This window comes from Hermetia illucens, chromosome 1 (assembly GCF_905115235.1).
Source record: "Hermetia illucens chromosome 1, iHerIll2.2.curated.20191125, whole genome shotgun sequence".
In the NCBI taxonomy this organism is placed as follows: domain Eukaryota; kingdom Metazoa; phylum Arthropoda; class Insecta; order Diptera; family Stratiomyidae; genus Hermetia; species Hermetia illucens.
In genome coordinates this window covers 58,478,550-58,498,015 of record NC_051849.1, presented here as the reverse complement: position 1 = coordinate 58,498,015, position 19,466 = coordinate 58,478,550, and the positions used below count along the sequence as shown (strand labels likewise).

The window sequence follows — 19,466 nt, the reverse complement described above, 5'->3', positions numbered from 1 at the left end:
CCGTCAAAACTTTGTAGACCAGTTTGGAAAACATTATTCGCAAAATTGAGATCACTGGAGAAGTTTCAAAGCAGAGATTGTTGGTTGCCTCTTCAATTTCCTTGCCACTTCCGACTTGATAGTATTTTCCGAGTTTGCCACAACCTTTGATCTCTGTTGGACGGTTGGTTTATTTCGAGTCACAAACAACAATACTGACGGGACTTCTCTTAGAAGCGGACAGGCCTTGAGCATATTATGAACACTCTACCACCACCCTCCGCACCTTTAGTGATCCTGATCCACAATAAAAACAATTGGTTTATTTTATGAACAAACCACACATATCATAGAATTCTGCCCCAGAAACCTCACCTCTTCTCTTTTCTGAAAATAAAAAAACGGTATCTCACCCCGTTCAAAACAATTCCCCTTCTGTTCGTTATTTAATAAAAAATATTTTTAAAAAATGAAATATTACTTACCATCATTCCAACTTTCATGTCTCTCACTTGCATTTTTAATTTTTCCAGGACATCACCATGTTGTAAGTTTGGCAAATTTTGTAGACCAGGAACGCCCATAAAATTACCAAGCAGGCCTAATGTGTGACTTTGTGGAAACTGTGGATGATGACTACTGCAAAATAAACAAATCGTAGTTAGAGAAGGGATAATTTACTAAAAATAAAAAAATCACTGCTTTTCATGGTAAAATGAAGGAAATATACGAGTATTTCAGCTAAGAATGCTTCCTCAATTTGAGTAAAAATTAACGGAAATTACGATCATAATACACGTTTCTCAATATAAAAAAAAGATTGAAAGGGAGAGTATTAAATAGGATCGAATTGTGTTAGCAATACTGGCTCAAACCGATCAAACATCTGCGAGCCGCTTCGGTCACGCTGCTCCCAGGGCAGAGGTGAGCGTCTGACGATTTGCCTCTGCCCTGGTAAGAAACCGTAAAGCCTAATTTTTAGATGAGAAAAAGTTTCTTTATGAGACGAAGCTGGGATTTAAACACCAAAGCCGAAAATTCATGCTCAACGTTTGGAACACCTGAGCCTGAGAATTGTTGTCAACAAACACTATTATTACCACTGAAGGTTATTAGAAGGTATTGGATTTTTACGTAGCAAAAGCAGTAAAAATTCCTCTCCAGCAGCTTTGGGCTTTCTCACAAGCGAAATTTTCGTCTGTTAGGAGAGTAGAATTGAAATTACCACATTTAAATTTACAAATCCATGTGACCTTGCCTTTGGTAACAGTGTTAAAAGGAGCAATTTGAAGCCAGAATGATCTTCATGTTCCGTAGCAAGCTGTTCATTAAATCCGCCAAAAGCAGTTCCGTGCAAACTTGCTGCAAATGATGCTGCCCTTCACTGCCAACTTATTTCCATCTAGAATATTATCATCAGTTTTCCACAAGTTGGAGCTAGTTTTAGTCACGAGTTTTCCGAAATCCTAACCTGTCCGCCAAGATTGCTGTATCCGCAATCCCTGGGGAAGATCACAACGAAATATGTCCTCTCAAAAAGGAATCTGGAAGCCAAATATGAAATATATTTGCAACCGAGCGATGTCCTGCTGTTACCAAATAAAGCAAATAGACCGCTGAATTAACGAGATAATAGTTCGTTTTTTATCATCGCATTGTACTTTGGAATCTAGAACATGTTGAAAGCATATGCGCCAGATAAAAAAATAAGTCGCGTTCATGCAACATTCAATGCATAGGATCTCATAATATAGTCGTCATCAATGATGTGGCAACTCGAATCAAACTCTGACCTTCAATATAATTCGCAGTCAGTTATCTTCAACATCTGTCTAACAATCGCATCCTTCCTCAGGTCGATCGAATCGTTTCACCGCTTACGCGGCTGCCCTATTAGGCATCTGCCAGATATTCGGACTTTCATAGTATTAAGTAGGGTAATGCCTGTGAGTTACCCTGGACAAAACCAGACACCAATCTTTCATAGTGGACCTGAGGGTTCCTTCCTCCGCTGTTCACTTCAAGTCCATTGCAATTTCCCCAACCAAAATAGGATCAATAGATTTGCTCGTCATCTAATTTGTATCACTTCTGTATCTTGTATCGTTTCTCGGTGGCAATACTGTTGTTGTATGCGATACTCGAAAACAGCGCTTGCTCTTTCGGAGTTTTGCATTAGGATCCACGTCTCGCATCCGTACATGAACAGAGGTCAATTTCAGGTTTTACATACTCTATGTGTTTCTCCTGTGCACCTCATCATCCGGATGGCCGCCCTATTCCACCTCGTCTTTTTCGTTGGAATCTCCATTGAGCTAGATACCAGGGTAAATGAAAGATTCAACATCGTTCCGTTTCTCCATTGCCATATTTTGGGTGTTTAGACCATGTATCCTATTTTGGCTTCACAGGCATTCAACTTTTGCTGGTGACTGTCCTTTTGTCATCGAATATGGACCCAGTATTTGTCATTAGCATACGCAACTATTTCTGTAGACTGACTAGAACTAGATTGAATAACACAAAAGCGAGTGCATCTAGCTGTTTTGTTCTGAACCAACTTTGACGCCTGAGTCAGTCCGTTTTAGATTTTCACTTGCGATTTAGTATCATGAATGGTTACTTTCGTAAATGATACTAATTTTGACGGACCCCCAATACATGCATTATTTTGCATAGTATATTCGGACTAATGCTATCCTATGCCTCCTAAGGTTCTTCATAGGTATGACGCACATCGGTGTTGGGTTATCAGCGCTTCACTGGCCACTTTCAACAAAGATTATTTAATTTTACAATAGATTAGTCTAGTTCTCAATCCACCTTGATAATCTCCTACGATTTGTTCAACAGTGGCTTACGCTGGCTCTCAATTCGATTTCATAAGACGTCAACAATGGTCAAATGTATGTATGTAATATCTTGTTGTCACTGCAGAGTTTGTCGTCTTTCTTCTATATTGCTCATATTATACTTTTCCGCCAATCGTTAACTCGTTTTATTTGCACTCCATCTCAACTATGTTAAGTGAAAAGCATTAGTGTTGGTCCACCCTTTTTCAGAAACACTCATGTTACGCCATCAATCCCTTGGACTATATTTGATTTGATATTGGCATAGGCTGCCTGGATCTCTGGGAGAATGAGCGCCATTGAGGAAGTTTGTATTTCATTTGCATTTCGTAGTATAGATGTCGAAGCAACCACTACTAGAATCACATTCAGGAGCTTACGAAAATATAAGGTAAGCTGAAAGTTTATGTTTTCTGCGCTTTTCCTCTTCTTGACAAAAGCTGACTTCCAGCCTCTTTGATCGTCGGTACGTGTACAATTTTCCCCCAAGTTTTCAATTTGCTCAATGACATTATTTGTATTATCGTCCTAATTTGTCATATTTTTCCTTTTCTGGTAGTTCGATATACTGGATGGATGCGTCTTCTTTTTTGCAGCGACCTGTTTGGCGTCTTGATATTTCTGCTATTATTTACGACCATCTTCCTTTAAGCGGCCAGCTTTAATTCAAAGTCCCCAGGAGATGTTTCTGATGTGTTCCACCAGTGCATTTCTTTCTTGTTTTTGGCAAGTGTATGGTTGGCTTATCTGATTTAACGTGGGATGCGTCCCAATATGGGAAGCGTGGGAACTTATATCATGTACTTATTGGGTACAAAGTCAACCAATTGTGGTTGTTCGTGGTATCACAGAGACTGCAATCTCTAGTTGACCTTCTGTGGGTTCCATTCAACGTTCGTTGAAAACCCCAGGGTTCTAATATCCTTCGACCACAATTAACCATAGATTCTTTGCAGTACTTCTATCCTGTTCACTCAAAGCTGGTCTATTTCCAAAGTGCGCTATTGGTACCAGGGTTGGTAAAAATCATGAGTTTTTTGTTTCTGACAGATTTTTTTTTAATGTAATTTTTAATTTAAAAAAAAATCAACTAAATCATAATTTATTTGATTTTTTTATTGCAAATTTATTTTAAATGAAAAACGAATGGCAGATATTAACTTTATTAACTACCAATTCTCAAAGAAAGCTACAACTAAAAATCAAGTTGTCGTTGTATATATCAGAACACATTGTCGCAACGGAGCGGAAAAGTTGTAGCACGGAATGATGAATAAAGTCACCAAAAGGCGAGCATTTTCGGAACCATCCTCGCGGACTATCAACCAAAGTCTTACTTTACTGAAGATTCTGCCTGGTAACTTCGCTGTGCTGCCCTGAACACGTCACATGGGACGTTTTGTCGGATTTCCATTTAAATATAATCGCAAACACGTAATGGGTACGAATAATATTCAAATGAAATCCGTCATAAGTTCAGACCTAAACCAGGCCGAAGAAAATGTTTTGTTAAAGATACTGAGGGGGAAAGAAGTGAGACAGCGTCTGATAAGTTGCCTCTGCTCTGGACGAAACCGTCAGTCAATTTTTACGTTCTTTTTTGAAAACTTCGGTTTTTAACCCAAAAAAGAGGAGTCCGTGGACTACAAAAAAGGAAGTAAATTGCTTCCCAAGTGGTCCGATCCGTTACCAAGTGGGTGCGAACTCAGGACTCCCAGCATCCCCAACATAAAAATTACTTCGGCCTGGTCTGAACTTATGGCGGATTTCACTTGAATATAATTGGTACCCATTACGTGTTTGCAATTATATTTAGATGGAGCGATTACAATCTGTCGTTACTTTCGGTCGCGCTACTCCCAGGGCAGAGGTGAGGCAGTGTCTGATGAGTTGCCTCTACCCTGGACGAAACCGTCAGTCAACTTTTTCATTCTTTTTTGAAAAATAGTTCTTGAAGAAGAAATACAAATACAAAGATTCTTTTGCTATTGCTTAACTTAAATAAAACTTAGGTATAGCTTACTTCAGTGGTATATCTGGATTGTCTTCTGTAGCCCTTGAGTAATCCATTCCATTTCCATTCATTGTTGAATTGATGGGTGCTCCTTCGTCACTTGAATCGCAATCCCTTACATCATCCTCATGGTCTGAGTGCTCATCATTTGACTGTAAAAACACAAAATGAAGAAATTATTATTATTTTGTCTTCTCTTGCATCGGCTCAAGGAAAATCAAATTTATATAATCACAAGACAAACAATATAAAATTGCATTGAGTGACAAATCACACAAATATTGGCTACACATGTTTATTCCGGGCCAATAACCTCTTCAAATCCATTAGCGCTGCTCTCATTGACTTTGAAATATTGACTACGTTGCGAATGGGACGAGGTCACCATGTAACCGTGCTGCGACAAAATGTAATCCAATTAATATTCAATTTATGATTTAGTTTGAGAATTATAAGCAACATATCGGTAGTAGGCGAACTTGAGAGCCAACCGGAATTCCGAACATGATTTTCCAACAAATAACATAAACGATCAAAGTTGCAAATTCCAGGTTTACTAGGGAGAATAGGGGAAATGGGGGTTGTGGCTTCTGAAAACCCAAAAGAATGAGGCAAGTACCACCGATTTCAATTCTCCTTCCCAGTTTCCTTGTTTCTCATTTCACAAAAAGAATCAATTGGAACTCACTTGGAAACATATTTTAATATGATTTTCTATTCAAAGTACTTTGAGCCGCAAAGACCATTAGTACATACATTTCCTGCTTCCCCTACACACAGATTTCATTTAACCTCCAGCTCACTGCAACTCCAATGCAATCACTCATACACACTCTAGCCTAAAACAAGAAGAAATCGTGAATGCTAGTCAACCTGTCGTCAATTTACGGCCAGAAAAAGGAAAAAGCTCGTGATTAAGACGTCTAGAAGAAAACACGACTCGATTTAAGCATATCGATCGCCACTTTCTTATTTCATTTCATTTCGTCCCATTCGTTTCATTATTCTCCCCGAGTCATTTTATGTGAGGGTGTACGATTGCAATTTAAATCCTTGCACATTACAACGTCAACAACAACACCAACAACAGCAACACCACCGTCAACAGTAATAAGACGGAGAGCTGTTAAATGAAGAAATTCAACACACAATGTTGGGACATATTATTTTTGCCAGTTTTCAAATACAAAATATTAAATTTCTTACACAATTTTCTGATGTAAAGTAAGACGACTTGGATGTGAAGCCCCATCGAATTGTATGCGAGTAAGAGTGCGATTAGAAATATAATCGTTGTTGTCCCCAAAGGCATTTTCTTCGATTTTAATCGATCGATCCAATTAAGTATGCAATGTTGGCTCGGGCCCCGCTAAGATTTGTTGGAGGAAAATAGAAATAATAATCGAACACGAGGGCGAATGGTTTCATATAAAATAATCGTGAAAATGATATTAAGGGTGTATTTTCAGTGAGATGGAGAGAAAAATTACCGTTTAAAGGAAACAGGAAGATAAACAATTTTTATTCGATAAATTTCTGCTGTACGTCTCAACAAGCGCACCGAGCCAACATATGTGTGTAGTTATTGCGACTTAATCTTATGCTAGTTCTCTAATTTTCAAACCCTAAATTTGCATCTTTTCCCGCGACATTCGAATTCTTTGCCGATTTTTTCTTATGGAGAACTCCCGCTTGCTAAAGCTTTGTTTGGTCATGTTTTATATCCATTACACTTTGCTTCATTCGTTAATAGCTTCCCCACTCCTATCTTCTGAGTCAGATTGTCCTGAACTGAGATTTAAGGTACTAGTACAGATTAGAAAACTAAACAACCCAGAAACCGGCAGCTCGACGCTTTAGATTCTGCACATTTCGATCAGTATCCCCATCTAGCATGTGGCGGCCAATCATTTTAAAACAGTCTGGAGATGCTCGGCATGGTTAGATGTGGATGTTGGAGAGGCATGTCTAACGTTTTTCTTCCACACGTCTGGGTCCATTTTGTGGTAGGTTTTCTGTGCATTGCGGATCATTGTCCTGTTGAAAGTCAATGTCCGAAACATTAAACCACAAATCTTCCATGGTGCCAAACAAATGATCCTCTAGAACCTTAATATAAAAGTCCGCTGTTATTCTGCCTTCAATCTTCTCCAATCTCCTAGCTCCTTTTCTTGACATACAGTCCCATGCCATAATTGAGCCTCACGCAAACTTCAGTGTAGGTTCTACGTGGCATGGTTATATTTTCCTCGACACCCATTCGCGCCCATCCGATCCAAAGTGCTTTATTTTGGTCCCATCTGACCATATAGTCTTTACCCAGTCATTTTTAGCACAGGGTTTTATATTTTTTAACGTCAATCTTATTTTCTGGTATCTCTCTGTTAAATAGGATTTCTCAACTTTCGCGCGCCTTCTAAGACAGCATTTCGCAGTGTACGTCAAACAGTTTCTGAGAATATCTCCAGTTTTTCAGTATTTATCGGGTCTTATACCTGTTACAAGTTCCTGCTCCAACACTTGGCTTAGAATCCACTTCCAGTTTGCCTTATTTTATACAGACAAATCAGAATATTTTCAGCGGATTTGACTTACCACGCCAACAGAGATTCCAACCTCCATTGAAATCTACCAATAAGTTTCACCACTACGCAGCATATCCTCAGTTTCCTTGCGAATGTTGCGAGTTAAGGTCTTGTTCTTTTATTCAGTGCCTACCGCCAATAACAAGCATTGTAATGGTATACTTTGAATTTATCTGTATACATCTGTGTTTGTTTAATGTTCTTATTTTGACAGTTTTTGCAAAGGGAACTTTTCTATACGCAAGAAGCTCGCAAAATTGATCACGTGATCATCTCTCACCCAATCCAAAATTAATAAACTGTTATTTGATAATGCAAAATCAAACACTAAGCAACAAAAATATAATATGCTATTTCTAGATTGTTACACAGTGCAGATTCAACGTTAAACAAAAAGCGTAATTAATTCAAGCGTGAGTCACTGTAGCTCGTGCGTACATGCAACTTTTTCTTAACAATTTTGTGTTTTGAGACTAGACGGAGATTCTGGGGATTTAACGTGTAGCCATAATCCCACAATCCTCCTGGGACACCGATTGATTTGGTAACCACAAACGTACTCCGCCTTGACTAGCACAACGGTACCCATTTATACTAAATGCAGACTAATCATTCATACCAATAGATACAAGGCCTATCTAACACCTATAGCACAACTAAAGGTACGGCCTCAACTTGTAAAGCGCAATTCCACGCGTTGAAACCACAAGGAGCTCTATCTGCGGTATGGACACAACAACAACCGTCATGAAACTCCCACAAGCACATCCTATAGAAATTCTCCTGGAGCATATGTTCTCAGAGAATCATCCCTGTTCCCATGGTGCCAGATGGCAAGAGAGTGCGAGGCTTAGCACTATCGAAAGGACATTTTCTTTTAATTCTTATTATTTAACTATTTTATAGAGAGCGATAAAATTGACACCTCGAAATGTACCCATCGCACGGTTGACAGTTAATCTCAAAGTTGACAAATCTGAATTAGTAAATTCAAAGTGGGTTTTAAAGGGCAAGGTTTTTCGCATGACAATTCACCATCATTTACGAAATATTAATTTTCAGTTTGAGCCTTTGCGTCGTTTTCTGCACGGCATAATTTTTTTTTCGATTCGTTTATATAATTTTTGCAAATTGTTAACTTTTAACTGGTCACATGGAGTCTCACAGATGTCGCGCGTTTTGCAAATTCTTAGAATTGTCTACCTGCTCCCGCTTGCCGCTGCTCCTCGTCTTGGTAGCTTCTGTTTTAATAGTAGAACGACCACGGAAGGAATTAGATTTTTCGTCGGTTGTATAACACGTAAGCAATATTTATCAAAAGATCGCACGTAGCCTGTCAGGTTACATGTAAAATATTTTTTCGAACTACTATTATTATTTTCTAGTGCAAAATGACAAAAAAAATTTGAGAAACGCCAACGTCCGAGAACGAGTTTAGTTGAGCTATCAAAAAGAAAAGTGATCCAGGCAAGCAATCCGTCATTTGAAGAGAAAATAAATACTCTGTTCTTAGCGTCAGACCAATCTGCTAGTGAAGGTGACTTTGAAGAGTACATCATAGCTAAAAGCGAACTTTTACAGCGACATGGTAGTGATCAAGATGAAGACTTAGAGAATAGTCCGATCACTCCAGTTGGCTGCGATAGTTCTGAAGATGGAGAGAACGTGCCTCTGGCAGAATCACGACACTATCCTAAATTGATAACTCAGGATGAAAAAGACCCTGTGAGCATCTGTAATAAACTATTTGATAGCGAAATGCTTCAAAAGATTCTGACTTAAAACAACAGCAAAATCTCTAGTTACAGAATTATATTCACCAGTCAGAATAAGCCAGAATTGATTGAGCTAAAGGCTTTTTTCTCTTCTTTTACTATATTCAGCCGGCTCGAAATCAAATCACGAACGCACAAGGTACTTATTTGCCTGGAATGGGACTGGTAGTGAGATAATATATTTAACATAGGTGCTGCTTGTCAGAAAACAAATTTGTTATTTTGTTACTGTCTCTGCGATTCATCAGCTTGACAACTGTATCCTTTATTTTCAATAAGTTTGTCAACAATTCGCAACAAACATACGTAGATGAAATGTTAGTGAAGTTTCGGTGAAAACTTACATGATTTCATACATGCCAAAGAAACCTGTTAAATGCGCACTGGTCATAAAATCCTTTTGTGATGGAAAAAATGCCTATAATGGATACGTTTATAACGGAAAAGGTTCTAATGGTGTGGGATTAACTACACAAGATAAGAAACTTCCAATCGCAGGAAGCAGAACTTCTGTAGAACTCCAACTAGCAAGACGCAAGCTTACTGATATAGGTACCATGAAGAAAACGCGAAATTCATTGCAATTATTTCTTCGTCTTTCACCCGCGAGTAATTATAAGAAGCGATTTCAATAATCAAGCCCATGACTTCCATTGTCTTTAATGCCAATCACTTATTTGCCTAAGAAGTGTGTTTGGAAGCAATAGCCCAAACGACCGCTCTTTGGGTGAGTGTGTTTTGCAAGCAAGATGAGAGGAAATCTTCGTCAACCAACCGATTTCGCACTAATAACCTATCCAACCGAAAAATCTGAAATAATCCCAAAGGTGTATCTATATCAAATCTAGGCCCCAAAATACACCTCATTCCAGTATCTGTTCAAATAAAGTTAATAATGCTATATTACTATATTTTAGAAATTTATTAAAAACATCCCCTTAAATTCATTCGAGAAGTACGTAATTTGGTACGGATATAAACGATGAGATATGTCCATTCTTCTCGTTTCAGCGACCATATTCTTCAAATTCGGAAATCGAATTCGTTGTCCGCTGAGTTTTCCTATTTGTTTCTGGGGCTTCCCTTCCCTTTTCCTTCCCCCTCGCCTGGAACGCCTGGGAAATTTTCCTGCGTCCATTCACTAATCATATAGGAAGTACAACTCACTGTTATATGTCATTCTTCATCCGCCGACCATCCTCTCTGGGCCCATTCTCATGAGGACTCGATATTCAAAAGCGCTAATTTTTCCTCTCCGATTTGGTTCGCCATCCACGTCTATCTGCCGTGTTGTATTTGTGTGCTTCTCGGCTTCATCGGGTGTACATAGGCAATGGAACAAGTGCAGTTACAGCCTCTCTCTCCTCCTTTGATGTGCGGAGATTGAGTTGTGCCCTTGAGCAGCTCCTCTAAATATTGGACCCATACATTTCTACCTACTCCATGTCTCACATAAAAATCCCACCCGCATTCCTGTAAAATATGGAGGCTGGAATTCGGTTGCCATTCTTTCGGCGATTTGTATTAAAATTATCATTCAAACTGCAGATATCGTTGCGCTTAATAAGAAATTCGCTAGTGGAGAATTTTATTTAGCAAATACCGATATTTCGGGAACCACTTGTTCTCTTCATCACTGCTAACAAGTCCCAAGTGTTTTCTTCTTTTGCAGATTTTGTCAACGGTCCTTGCTAGCTCTATGTATTTGTTATGTTGTGAATTTCTCATTGAATGCGTTCTGTCAATTCTCGTCAAACCATGCAATTCTTTGCGGCGTGGTTCCTATCCGATGACATTCTCTCCAGAAGTCTTGATTGCGTCTTTTAACCGACTCCACTTCCCATCAATGCTATCGGCGTCCTGGTGTCGACTCAGTGTTTACAGAATTTGTTCTTCTAATGATCCCACATATTTCGATGTCGTTTTTTTCAATCTGAAATTTTAAATATAGAATCTGATACTTGGAGTGAGCCTACTACTCCCATTATTTGCTATCCGATATCTATATTTTATTCTGACAACATAGTAGTCGATATCACAATTTCCTCAGCGCAGCACTGTATATTGAAATGTTTTCTATTCTGGACTGAGATTTCACAATCAATATTTCGTCGATACCGGTTCCCAGGATATAAGGGCGTGCCTAGCGTAAACATTAATCCGACACCAGAGGTTTACTGGCGTACAATATAGCACAGTGCACAAGTGCTCTCTAGAGTCCCATCATCTTACCTCATTTGACACCAGAATGTCCAACCTGTATCACTGATTCCAAGATTCGAGATTGGCAGAGAGTTGGTCCACAAATCAATATCCTTTTATGAAAAGCAGGGAATATTGTGTGAATTTTAGTGTCACGGCTCACAGGAAAAGTGCAGAAACTATATCGATGCTATCCTTTCCAAAAGTTTCACTGGCATTCAATTCATCACTCCCCCTTAAAATTATAGTCACATGCCACAACGTTTGCGTTTACCCCCAGGTGGGATCGAGATGCATCACATCCTTCATGAAATCGATCAAAATAATGAGTACAAATACAAGATTTTATATGACTTGCAAATGATGCTTACTAAGGATCGTATCAACAATACTTCAGTTAGCAAATATCAAAAGACATTCAAGTGAGCGCTGGGCCTTTTTGTTTATACGCTTTATCGATTTGTCAAACTTTCCTATTCCATTTATATTAGTTTAGAAATTATTTTTGTTTTTTGTCTACTTCAGCAGAGGAGGTGGAGGAAGGGAGAAGCGAAAGCTTATTATTCTGAAATTGCAAGTAGGCATTCGTACTATTAAATTTAAGCTGTTAACGATATCCTGTTAGCTACATAGAGTGAAACCAAAAGGTGTGACTAGAAACGCTTCTATGGATATCAAAGCATTGAAACATTAAATTTCATCAATGTACAATTTATGTATACAGGAAAGATAAGATACGAAAGAACAATTTTGATTAGTCATTTTCGCCATTTCGTGGAATTTTCAGCGAACCTAGACAAACCGGCGTTGTGGAACATTAGAAACATTTCTAGATAAAGCTTGCTAGGAGTGTCCGTATATTTAGAATATATGAAAGCATGTATGAATGAAATGCTGACTAGTATGAATCGTACTCACGATGGTAGAACATGTATATTCGACAAGAGCCTCCATAATTTCAGTGTTTACTATCTGATTCAGAGATCGCCTAGATTCGGTGCAGTTCTTTCCACTAATAGAAAACTCGATGCATTGCACATTACTTTGTATTAAGGCGTACCAAAACCTCTTAACTTACCATTGACCATCCACTCTATTGTAGACAAATTTAACTACAAAACAATTCTATGGTTGATGAAGATACTATACAGTTGTGTTAGGCACGACAGTAAAGTGTATTTTATCGATCCAATATACAGGCCCAACCCAAAATTTTTGTGTCCACTGTTTATTTGGCAAATTTAGAAAATGATATTTATCCAAAGAATGGACAAGAATACAAGGAATGACATAACTCTGTTATTTTTTCCGTAATTTTGTACTTTGTTGCTTTTATCTTTTCGCTCAAGACACAAAAACTAGCATTTTTGCTTATCAAAAAATAAACACATTAGTTGGATGTAATAGGATATGTTCAGTCAATGTTTGGTCGATATCTTTTGCTAAAAAGTATCAAGTGGATATTATAATCATAAAAATGTGAACTTTACATACAAGAACCAAAGAATAATTTTTTCTCATGCGAGTCCCAGATTTAAACTTTCTTTCCTTGAATACAACCCTCAAATGATACTTTCATCTCACCTGGCAAAGCTAATAAACATTGCGCTTATTCTAATCTAGACTAAATCCATTTGGTTTCCAAAACATCATTGTTTTAAGAGAAATCCTTCATAAATTCATTCTGGAATTCATTGCAGCGTATAAAATGAAATGCAATAAAAATTTTATTACATTTAAGACTTTCAGATGAATGCATTCAGAATTTCATCGAAACAAACTGAATCGAGCGAGGCAATTATGTCAAGGCATTTGCGTCTTGAGTGATCAAGCGTAATAATTAATTTAATGCCGCTATCATTCAGAGGATTGCACGTTTTGGTCGAATTATATTTACAGAGCAGAAATGATTCAAATGTTATTTACTAATAAAGTGATGTAATCTGCCTTATACTGAAGTGAAACGTGAAGGAAGCTGAGATCAACTTGCTCTAAGCTAGTTGCACGTGAGCTAAGCTATCAAGCCCTCAAAATAAATCACGCTCCAAGTGGACTGAATGCCCCCGAGAGGAATTTTGCAGTACGAGCCTAACCACTAGAAATTCTCCCCACTAACCCGGCATCTCCAGGAACAGACTATGCCAAAGATGACTAAGTAGAATAGAATAGCACCTCTGAACGCACAGTAGAAATCAACCGTTCGAAGACAGATTTCCTGTGCTAATCCAGATAGCAATCCTGGCCAGCAATAGCTATTGAAACCGTTAGCCATGAAGAAACTTACTATGGAAACTACCCACGTCGCTTTTGAATTCATAGTTCATAGCCATCCACTATATAACGAACCGGACCAATCGGAGAGAAACTTGGAATCCAGCAAATAAAATAAAATCCCATACTTTACTCCACAGTAAAAATAATTCCTGAGCGCCGCTCTGACTACATTAAGAAGTTACCATGCGGGCAATACCATTGAATAGAAAGGAGAACTGATTCTTACTCTCCTGGACTAAGCGAGAAAAAGCACACGTTTTCCTCTAGCAACAGATTATAATCAAGCTTTTTGCCAAAAAAATAAACCCAGTAAAATCTAGCTGAAATCTTATAAAAAGAAAAGGCACATAACTGGAAAGTCACTGAAGAGCTCAACTGTATCTACCAAAATTGTTGTAGAGGGGTTATAAATGACATCAACTGGAGGTTGCCCAGCGATATCTCAATTGATTCTAGCAAGAGGGTAAGCCACTTGTAAAACAGGCGAGTATGGAGTAAAGAAAGGATATCGGTAAAGACGAAGACGTCACGACCGACGAACAATTAATACGGTACTGTAATCTCGATGAAAAATAAGGACCCCGTCTACAATAAATATTATTGTTCTGTATGCCAAAACCAGGCCTCATTCAATGCAAACGATTTTAAAAGCCTCGAGATTGCACCCAGATCAGGTATTCGATAGAGCCAAATGGCGAAACCAATCACGACGAGCCGACCCCGCTTGTGAACACAAAGGCTGAAGAAAAAGAAAAAAATTCAAGGCAAAAGATGAACAGATTAGTTTGTAGAGAATGCTAACACTTCCTGTCTATATCCCCTTCGTTATCACGTACTGACTTTAGTTTTCTGGGGCCCAGATATATATTAATTGTTTCGCTGCAGAAGGTAGCAAGTTGCTATTGAAATACTATATGTATGGGGATAAATAAAGAATCACTGACTGCAAGGAATCAGGGAATTTTTACTTGTAGAAACATGGAAACAGCCGGCAAACAGAATATTTTACTCGGTTCTGCCGATTTTAAATGCTCAGTTGCATAAACAGGAAAGCAAAGTCCTGTGTAGACAAACCAATAATAAGACCTGTGCTATGCTGAGGATGTGAAACATGGACTCTACCACAAACTTCCAAAAAAATGGTCAATAGGAGAGTCTTCAGGAGAATAAAACGAGCTAAACAAGAGGCAAATCAGATAGTTACAACCATGAGTATCATCAAATATTTGACGACCCTGAAGTCTTCAAAATAAGTAAACTTGGGAAGCTGCGATGCGCTGGGCACGTTCAATGTATGGACGACCCTGGGATATCTAAAAGGGTATTCAAAGGCGGAATAGAAGGACGAAGACTGGTGGGGAAACCACAAAAGCACTGGACAGATACTCTTGACAAACACACATTCAAAATTGGAGGATGCGGTCGATGGATCAAGTATAGTATTTTGAGGCCAAGATACCAGTGGATAGTGACAATTTGGTGATTTTTTTTCAGATTTTTTGGTTGAATAGTGAGATATTGATTATTCCCTTGATTTGACTCAGGTACTCATTCACAGCTGGTATCCCTCTGCCACTAGTGCGATTTCAACCGCGACCTTCCGCTACAATAGCCTAGCGCTCTAACCACTCAGCCAACCATTTTCTTTTCATAGCTGCTTGTAAAAGAAAAAACAAACGAAAGTTTAGGGGAGACGGTCCGGAATTGTAGGGAAGCTGGAACGCGACGAACCAAGGTATACGTCCTATGTTTTATGTTCAAATCTTCAGTCATCTTGCGTTAAATTCACGCTTTCGTCCTGTTTTAATCACCTACCATCAATTGAAGGCACATCTGTCGATCATTCCCAAAAATCGAATAAATTAATAAAAGCACTTCGGTGACAGTTCTTGTTCTATCAGACCCAATTAACAAGTTTAACGAAAATTGCAATATTTCTTCATTGCTCGGTAGAGCGATTCATAACGACATATTACTCAACCACATAACAAGGTTCATGAGAACATTCTGACTCTGACAGCTTAGGGCAACTGAGATCAGACGCGTTTTAGAGTTAGCACCAGGTGTATCGTTAGGAAAAATCACTTTTTTTTCTAGTACATGTAGCGATGGGCGATGGGATTTTTCTAGTACATGCAGCGATGGGCGAGGTAGTTGAGGCGTCAGTTTCTTGTGCTTGTTCAATCTGGATATGAATAATACAATGTGCCTAAGCGCTGGAGTTATTGTTCACCCTTAAGAAACTCCTTCAAGTTTATTTCCTTGCAATCTGCCTACAAAACACTTCCCTAATACAAATAATGCTTCTGGCTTATGACCGCTGTAACGAGAAAAATATAGCTAGGAAAATAGAAAAACCGCTTTGCTTGCTTAACTAAAAAATCCAAAGAATTTCAATATTTAGTTCAAGACATATAATTATGATTTCTCTCCTGAGGTTTGAGCACTTCAGTACAGTGAGTCTTCTCACACTATTTGCAATAAATGTTGGATCATCTCAGAGGAATTTCGGTTTACTCACGACCATTAAATTCACCTCCTTGCCGTAGACGTTCTCTAAGGCACCCATTTTGCACTTCCAGAGTGCCAGAGAAGATGAGGACATGTAGATGATTTTTCCAGGTGGCAAAGGAGAAGATCGAAAGAAGGGTAATTCTTTGCGGACAGTGAGACAAGCGGACATTGCACTGAATTCCTCAGTCACGGGAAGGACATGCAAGCTATTGCGGAGCAGCAAAAAACCATTTATGAGATTTTAATTACCAAACCAAATAAAACGGAGGCAAACATTGAAATGCTGACTTCCAATAGATCACACTGCCCAAAATATTAACTTCATGAGTAGCCCTTCCATTTTCAGGAACACACGTATTGGTTATATAAGCCAAACGGTCGAGGATGACCAAATTCAAGTAGACAAGATTTTCAATAAGCGGCTTTTCCAACTCTCGGGGCTACCAAGCCAGGTAAGCGGTACATCAACCGATATACTTGGCTTTGGAATGACGATGTTGAAATGAAGATCCGTGAAAAGAAGCCTCTACCACAAGTTTCTCGACGATAAAACGTTCACCAATTGGCAAATTTACAGGAATGCCAGCTGGGAGGCAAAGAAAACAATGTCTGTTACCCGAGCGGTCCATTATAGAGATCATCTACGACAAATTTGACACTCGAGATGGCGAGAGAAATCTGTATCGACTCGTCAAAAGCCGACAACAATGCACACAGGATATGAAACACACCAATTTCAACTGAAGAACATGTTTATCCTCCACTTCCACAAGTACTGTCGACATTTGGAACAATTCCACTTGTCAGTGCGACTGAAGTTGACCGGACGACATCACATCTGAACTCTGGAAAACGAAGAGCTGGGACCCGACACTGTGGCTCTTTAACATTTCACTGGCAAGAAAATACCACAGTTCCAACATGGAAAAAGAAAGGTAATCCAGCTAAATGTTCAAATCACCGTCCGATCTTGTTACTTTCGCATACCATGAAGATTTTTTAACGCATTCTTGATAACCGTATTCGCGAAATCAATCAAATAACCGTGAATCAAGCCGTATTTATCACGAACTGCGGAACTACTGACGCAATACACACCTCGCGGTTACTCATTGAGAGACACCGTCAGAAGCATCACCCTCCTTACACTCCACTTCTGGATCTAGAGAAAGCGGACTCAACGACAACACTTAGTGGCAGAAGAACCCGTGCGATAGGTTCAATTACTCTACCAAGATCCAAAAAGTGAAGTACGAAGTATGGAGAGTGTATCAAAACCGCTTCATGTCTCTGTTGGTGTTCATCTTCCGTCTCACCACTCTTCTTTGTTCTTGTTATGGATACTGTCACACGGAACATCCAATGTACAGGCCCCTATACACTCCTTTATTCAGATGATATTTTCTTAGCATCAAACGCAACGCAGTCTCAAATTGAATCTAAATAAAACTGAATTTTTAACGATCAATCCCCATGAAACAGGCACAATCACTGTCAGTGGCAGTGATCTACCCAGAACTGAGTTCAGGTCAATGCTATCAGCCAATGTAGAACTGCGTTATGAAATTGCTTCACGCATTAGCGCAGCCTAGATGAAGCGGCGTTCCACAGCTGGTGTTCTTTGTGATCCACGTATCAACGAACGTCTCAAATAAAAAATTTACCCCAATATCGCCCGTTCTGTCATTCTCTATGGTTCTGAGTGTTGGCCAACTATAAAAGGCAGTCTACGGCGTCTTGCGATAATGGAGACGAAAATGTTGCGTTGGACTACTGGCGTGACATCCAAAACAACCATATCCGCGATGGATATGGAGTTGTACCCATCGTGGAAAAATTGCGAGATAGGCGTCCTCGATGGTATGATCACATACTTCGTGCTAACGAGAATTCACTCGCCAAGATTGGTCTAAATATCGATGGTACGCGGCCAAAAGGCCGGTCGAAACAACAGTGACTTGATACGCTGGAAGGGGACTTGAAATCCTCGTGATCGCATCCAGATCAGACATTTGATAGAACGAAACGGCGAAACCAATCACGACGAGCCAACTCCGCTTGTGCACGGGACGAAAGCTGACGAAAAAGAAGAAGTGTTTCCCCGTTTCATATGTAAATCTACAACTGTCTTCAAAGGCAACAGATGATTCAAAAGTAATAATAGGCAGATATTTACATTGCTCATAGATGTTGTGATCCGACTATGACCGATTTTTGGTCCATGTCAATCAATGAGATTTAGATCCATGACTGACCAGAGATCATACAATATGCAATGGCCAATTGTTTGGAAACAACCGTCACTACCGACATCGACACAATTTAAAACCTCACCGGGATGGGTATGACTTTCCATGGATACGAGAAAAGCAGGCAAATATAACAAGCGAGAAGCCTACAATGAAAAAATGGTGACAAACTTCAAGCTGGTATTCTTTGACCAGGACAACCGACCTCCACGCAAAGCCCAAGTTGCAATCGGACTTCGAGATAGATAGACCACATATATGAATCTGTTTGGAAATTATGAAAAAAAGCAAGAAATTATGAAAAGAAGAAAGAAAAAATAATTAAATTGGTAATTTAATTTGTATTTTACATGTATATAAATATTGTAATTACTTCTGCAGAGCTGCTAATTTAACAGGCCCATATTCCTTATATTTTGATTGTCCTCAATTTTCGTTTATAATACACACATAATCATTAATGAACTTGGAAATACTCCAAAATGAAATTTATTGTTTTTAATTAAAACGTATCTACTATTGCAATATCTGCACCGAATTAGGAATACTCAAATCTTGTTTATTTATACCACATGAAACTTGAAGAGTGTACTGACCTCTGGTTTACTGAGCAATCAAATCATGACCAATCATAAAATTACACAAATCCAGAGTTATTAGTCATTGCTCTTATCATCGCTTTACCTATAATTCAATGTATTGTAATTTATCTTCATTACACGCTTTCTATTTCTATTTTTTGCTGGTGTAATTTAAAAAATTCAAAACTGAAGAAGACGCGATTAACGATCGCATTGTAAGACTCCAGGTAGAGATATGACTGACAGTAAGTTTACAACGGCGACAACATACACGACAATGATGGGTAGTACAATAGAATTAAGAGCAATAATAATAAATTAACCTGTCGCGTACGTTAAGAATTATTATTTCGTATTTGGTTGCTTGTCGTCGGTTGAGCCTTAGGTATTGACTTTAGATTGCATTTGTAACATTAAAAAGCAATTATTAGAAAATTTTCG

The 19,466-nt window shown here is 38.8% G+C and overlaps 1 protein-coding gene across 2 annotated transcripts in view; it reads right to left on the bottom strand.

The window, feature by feature from the left end:
* LOC119661661 (protein dead ringer) overlaps window positions 1–19,466 on the bottom strand; it is a 219,741-nt gene that overhangs the window by 151,468 nt on the left and 48,807 nt on the right. The window contains exons 2-3 of one of the 2 annotated variants that reach the window (XM_038071094.1): window positions 4,855–4,997; window positions 465–618 (exon numbers count right to left, since the gene is read on the bottom strand). In XM_038071094.1, the coding sequence (XP_037927022.1) occupies window positions 465–618; window positions 4,855–4,997 (297 nt within the window). The remainder of the gene's footprint in view (window positions 1–464; window positions 619–4,854; window positions 4,998–19,466) is intronic. The other variant, XM_038071095.1, reaches the window with a different exon arrangement.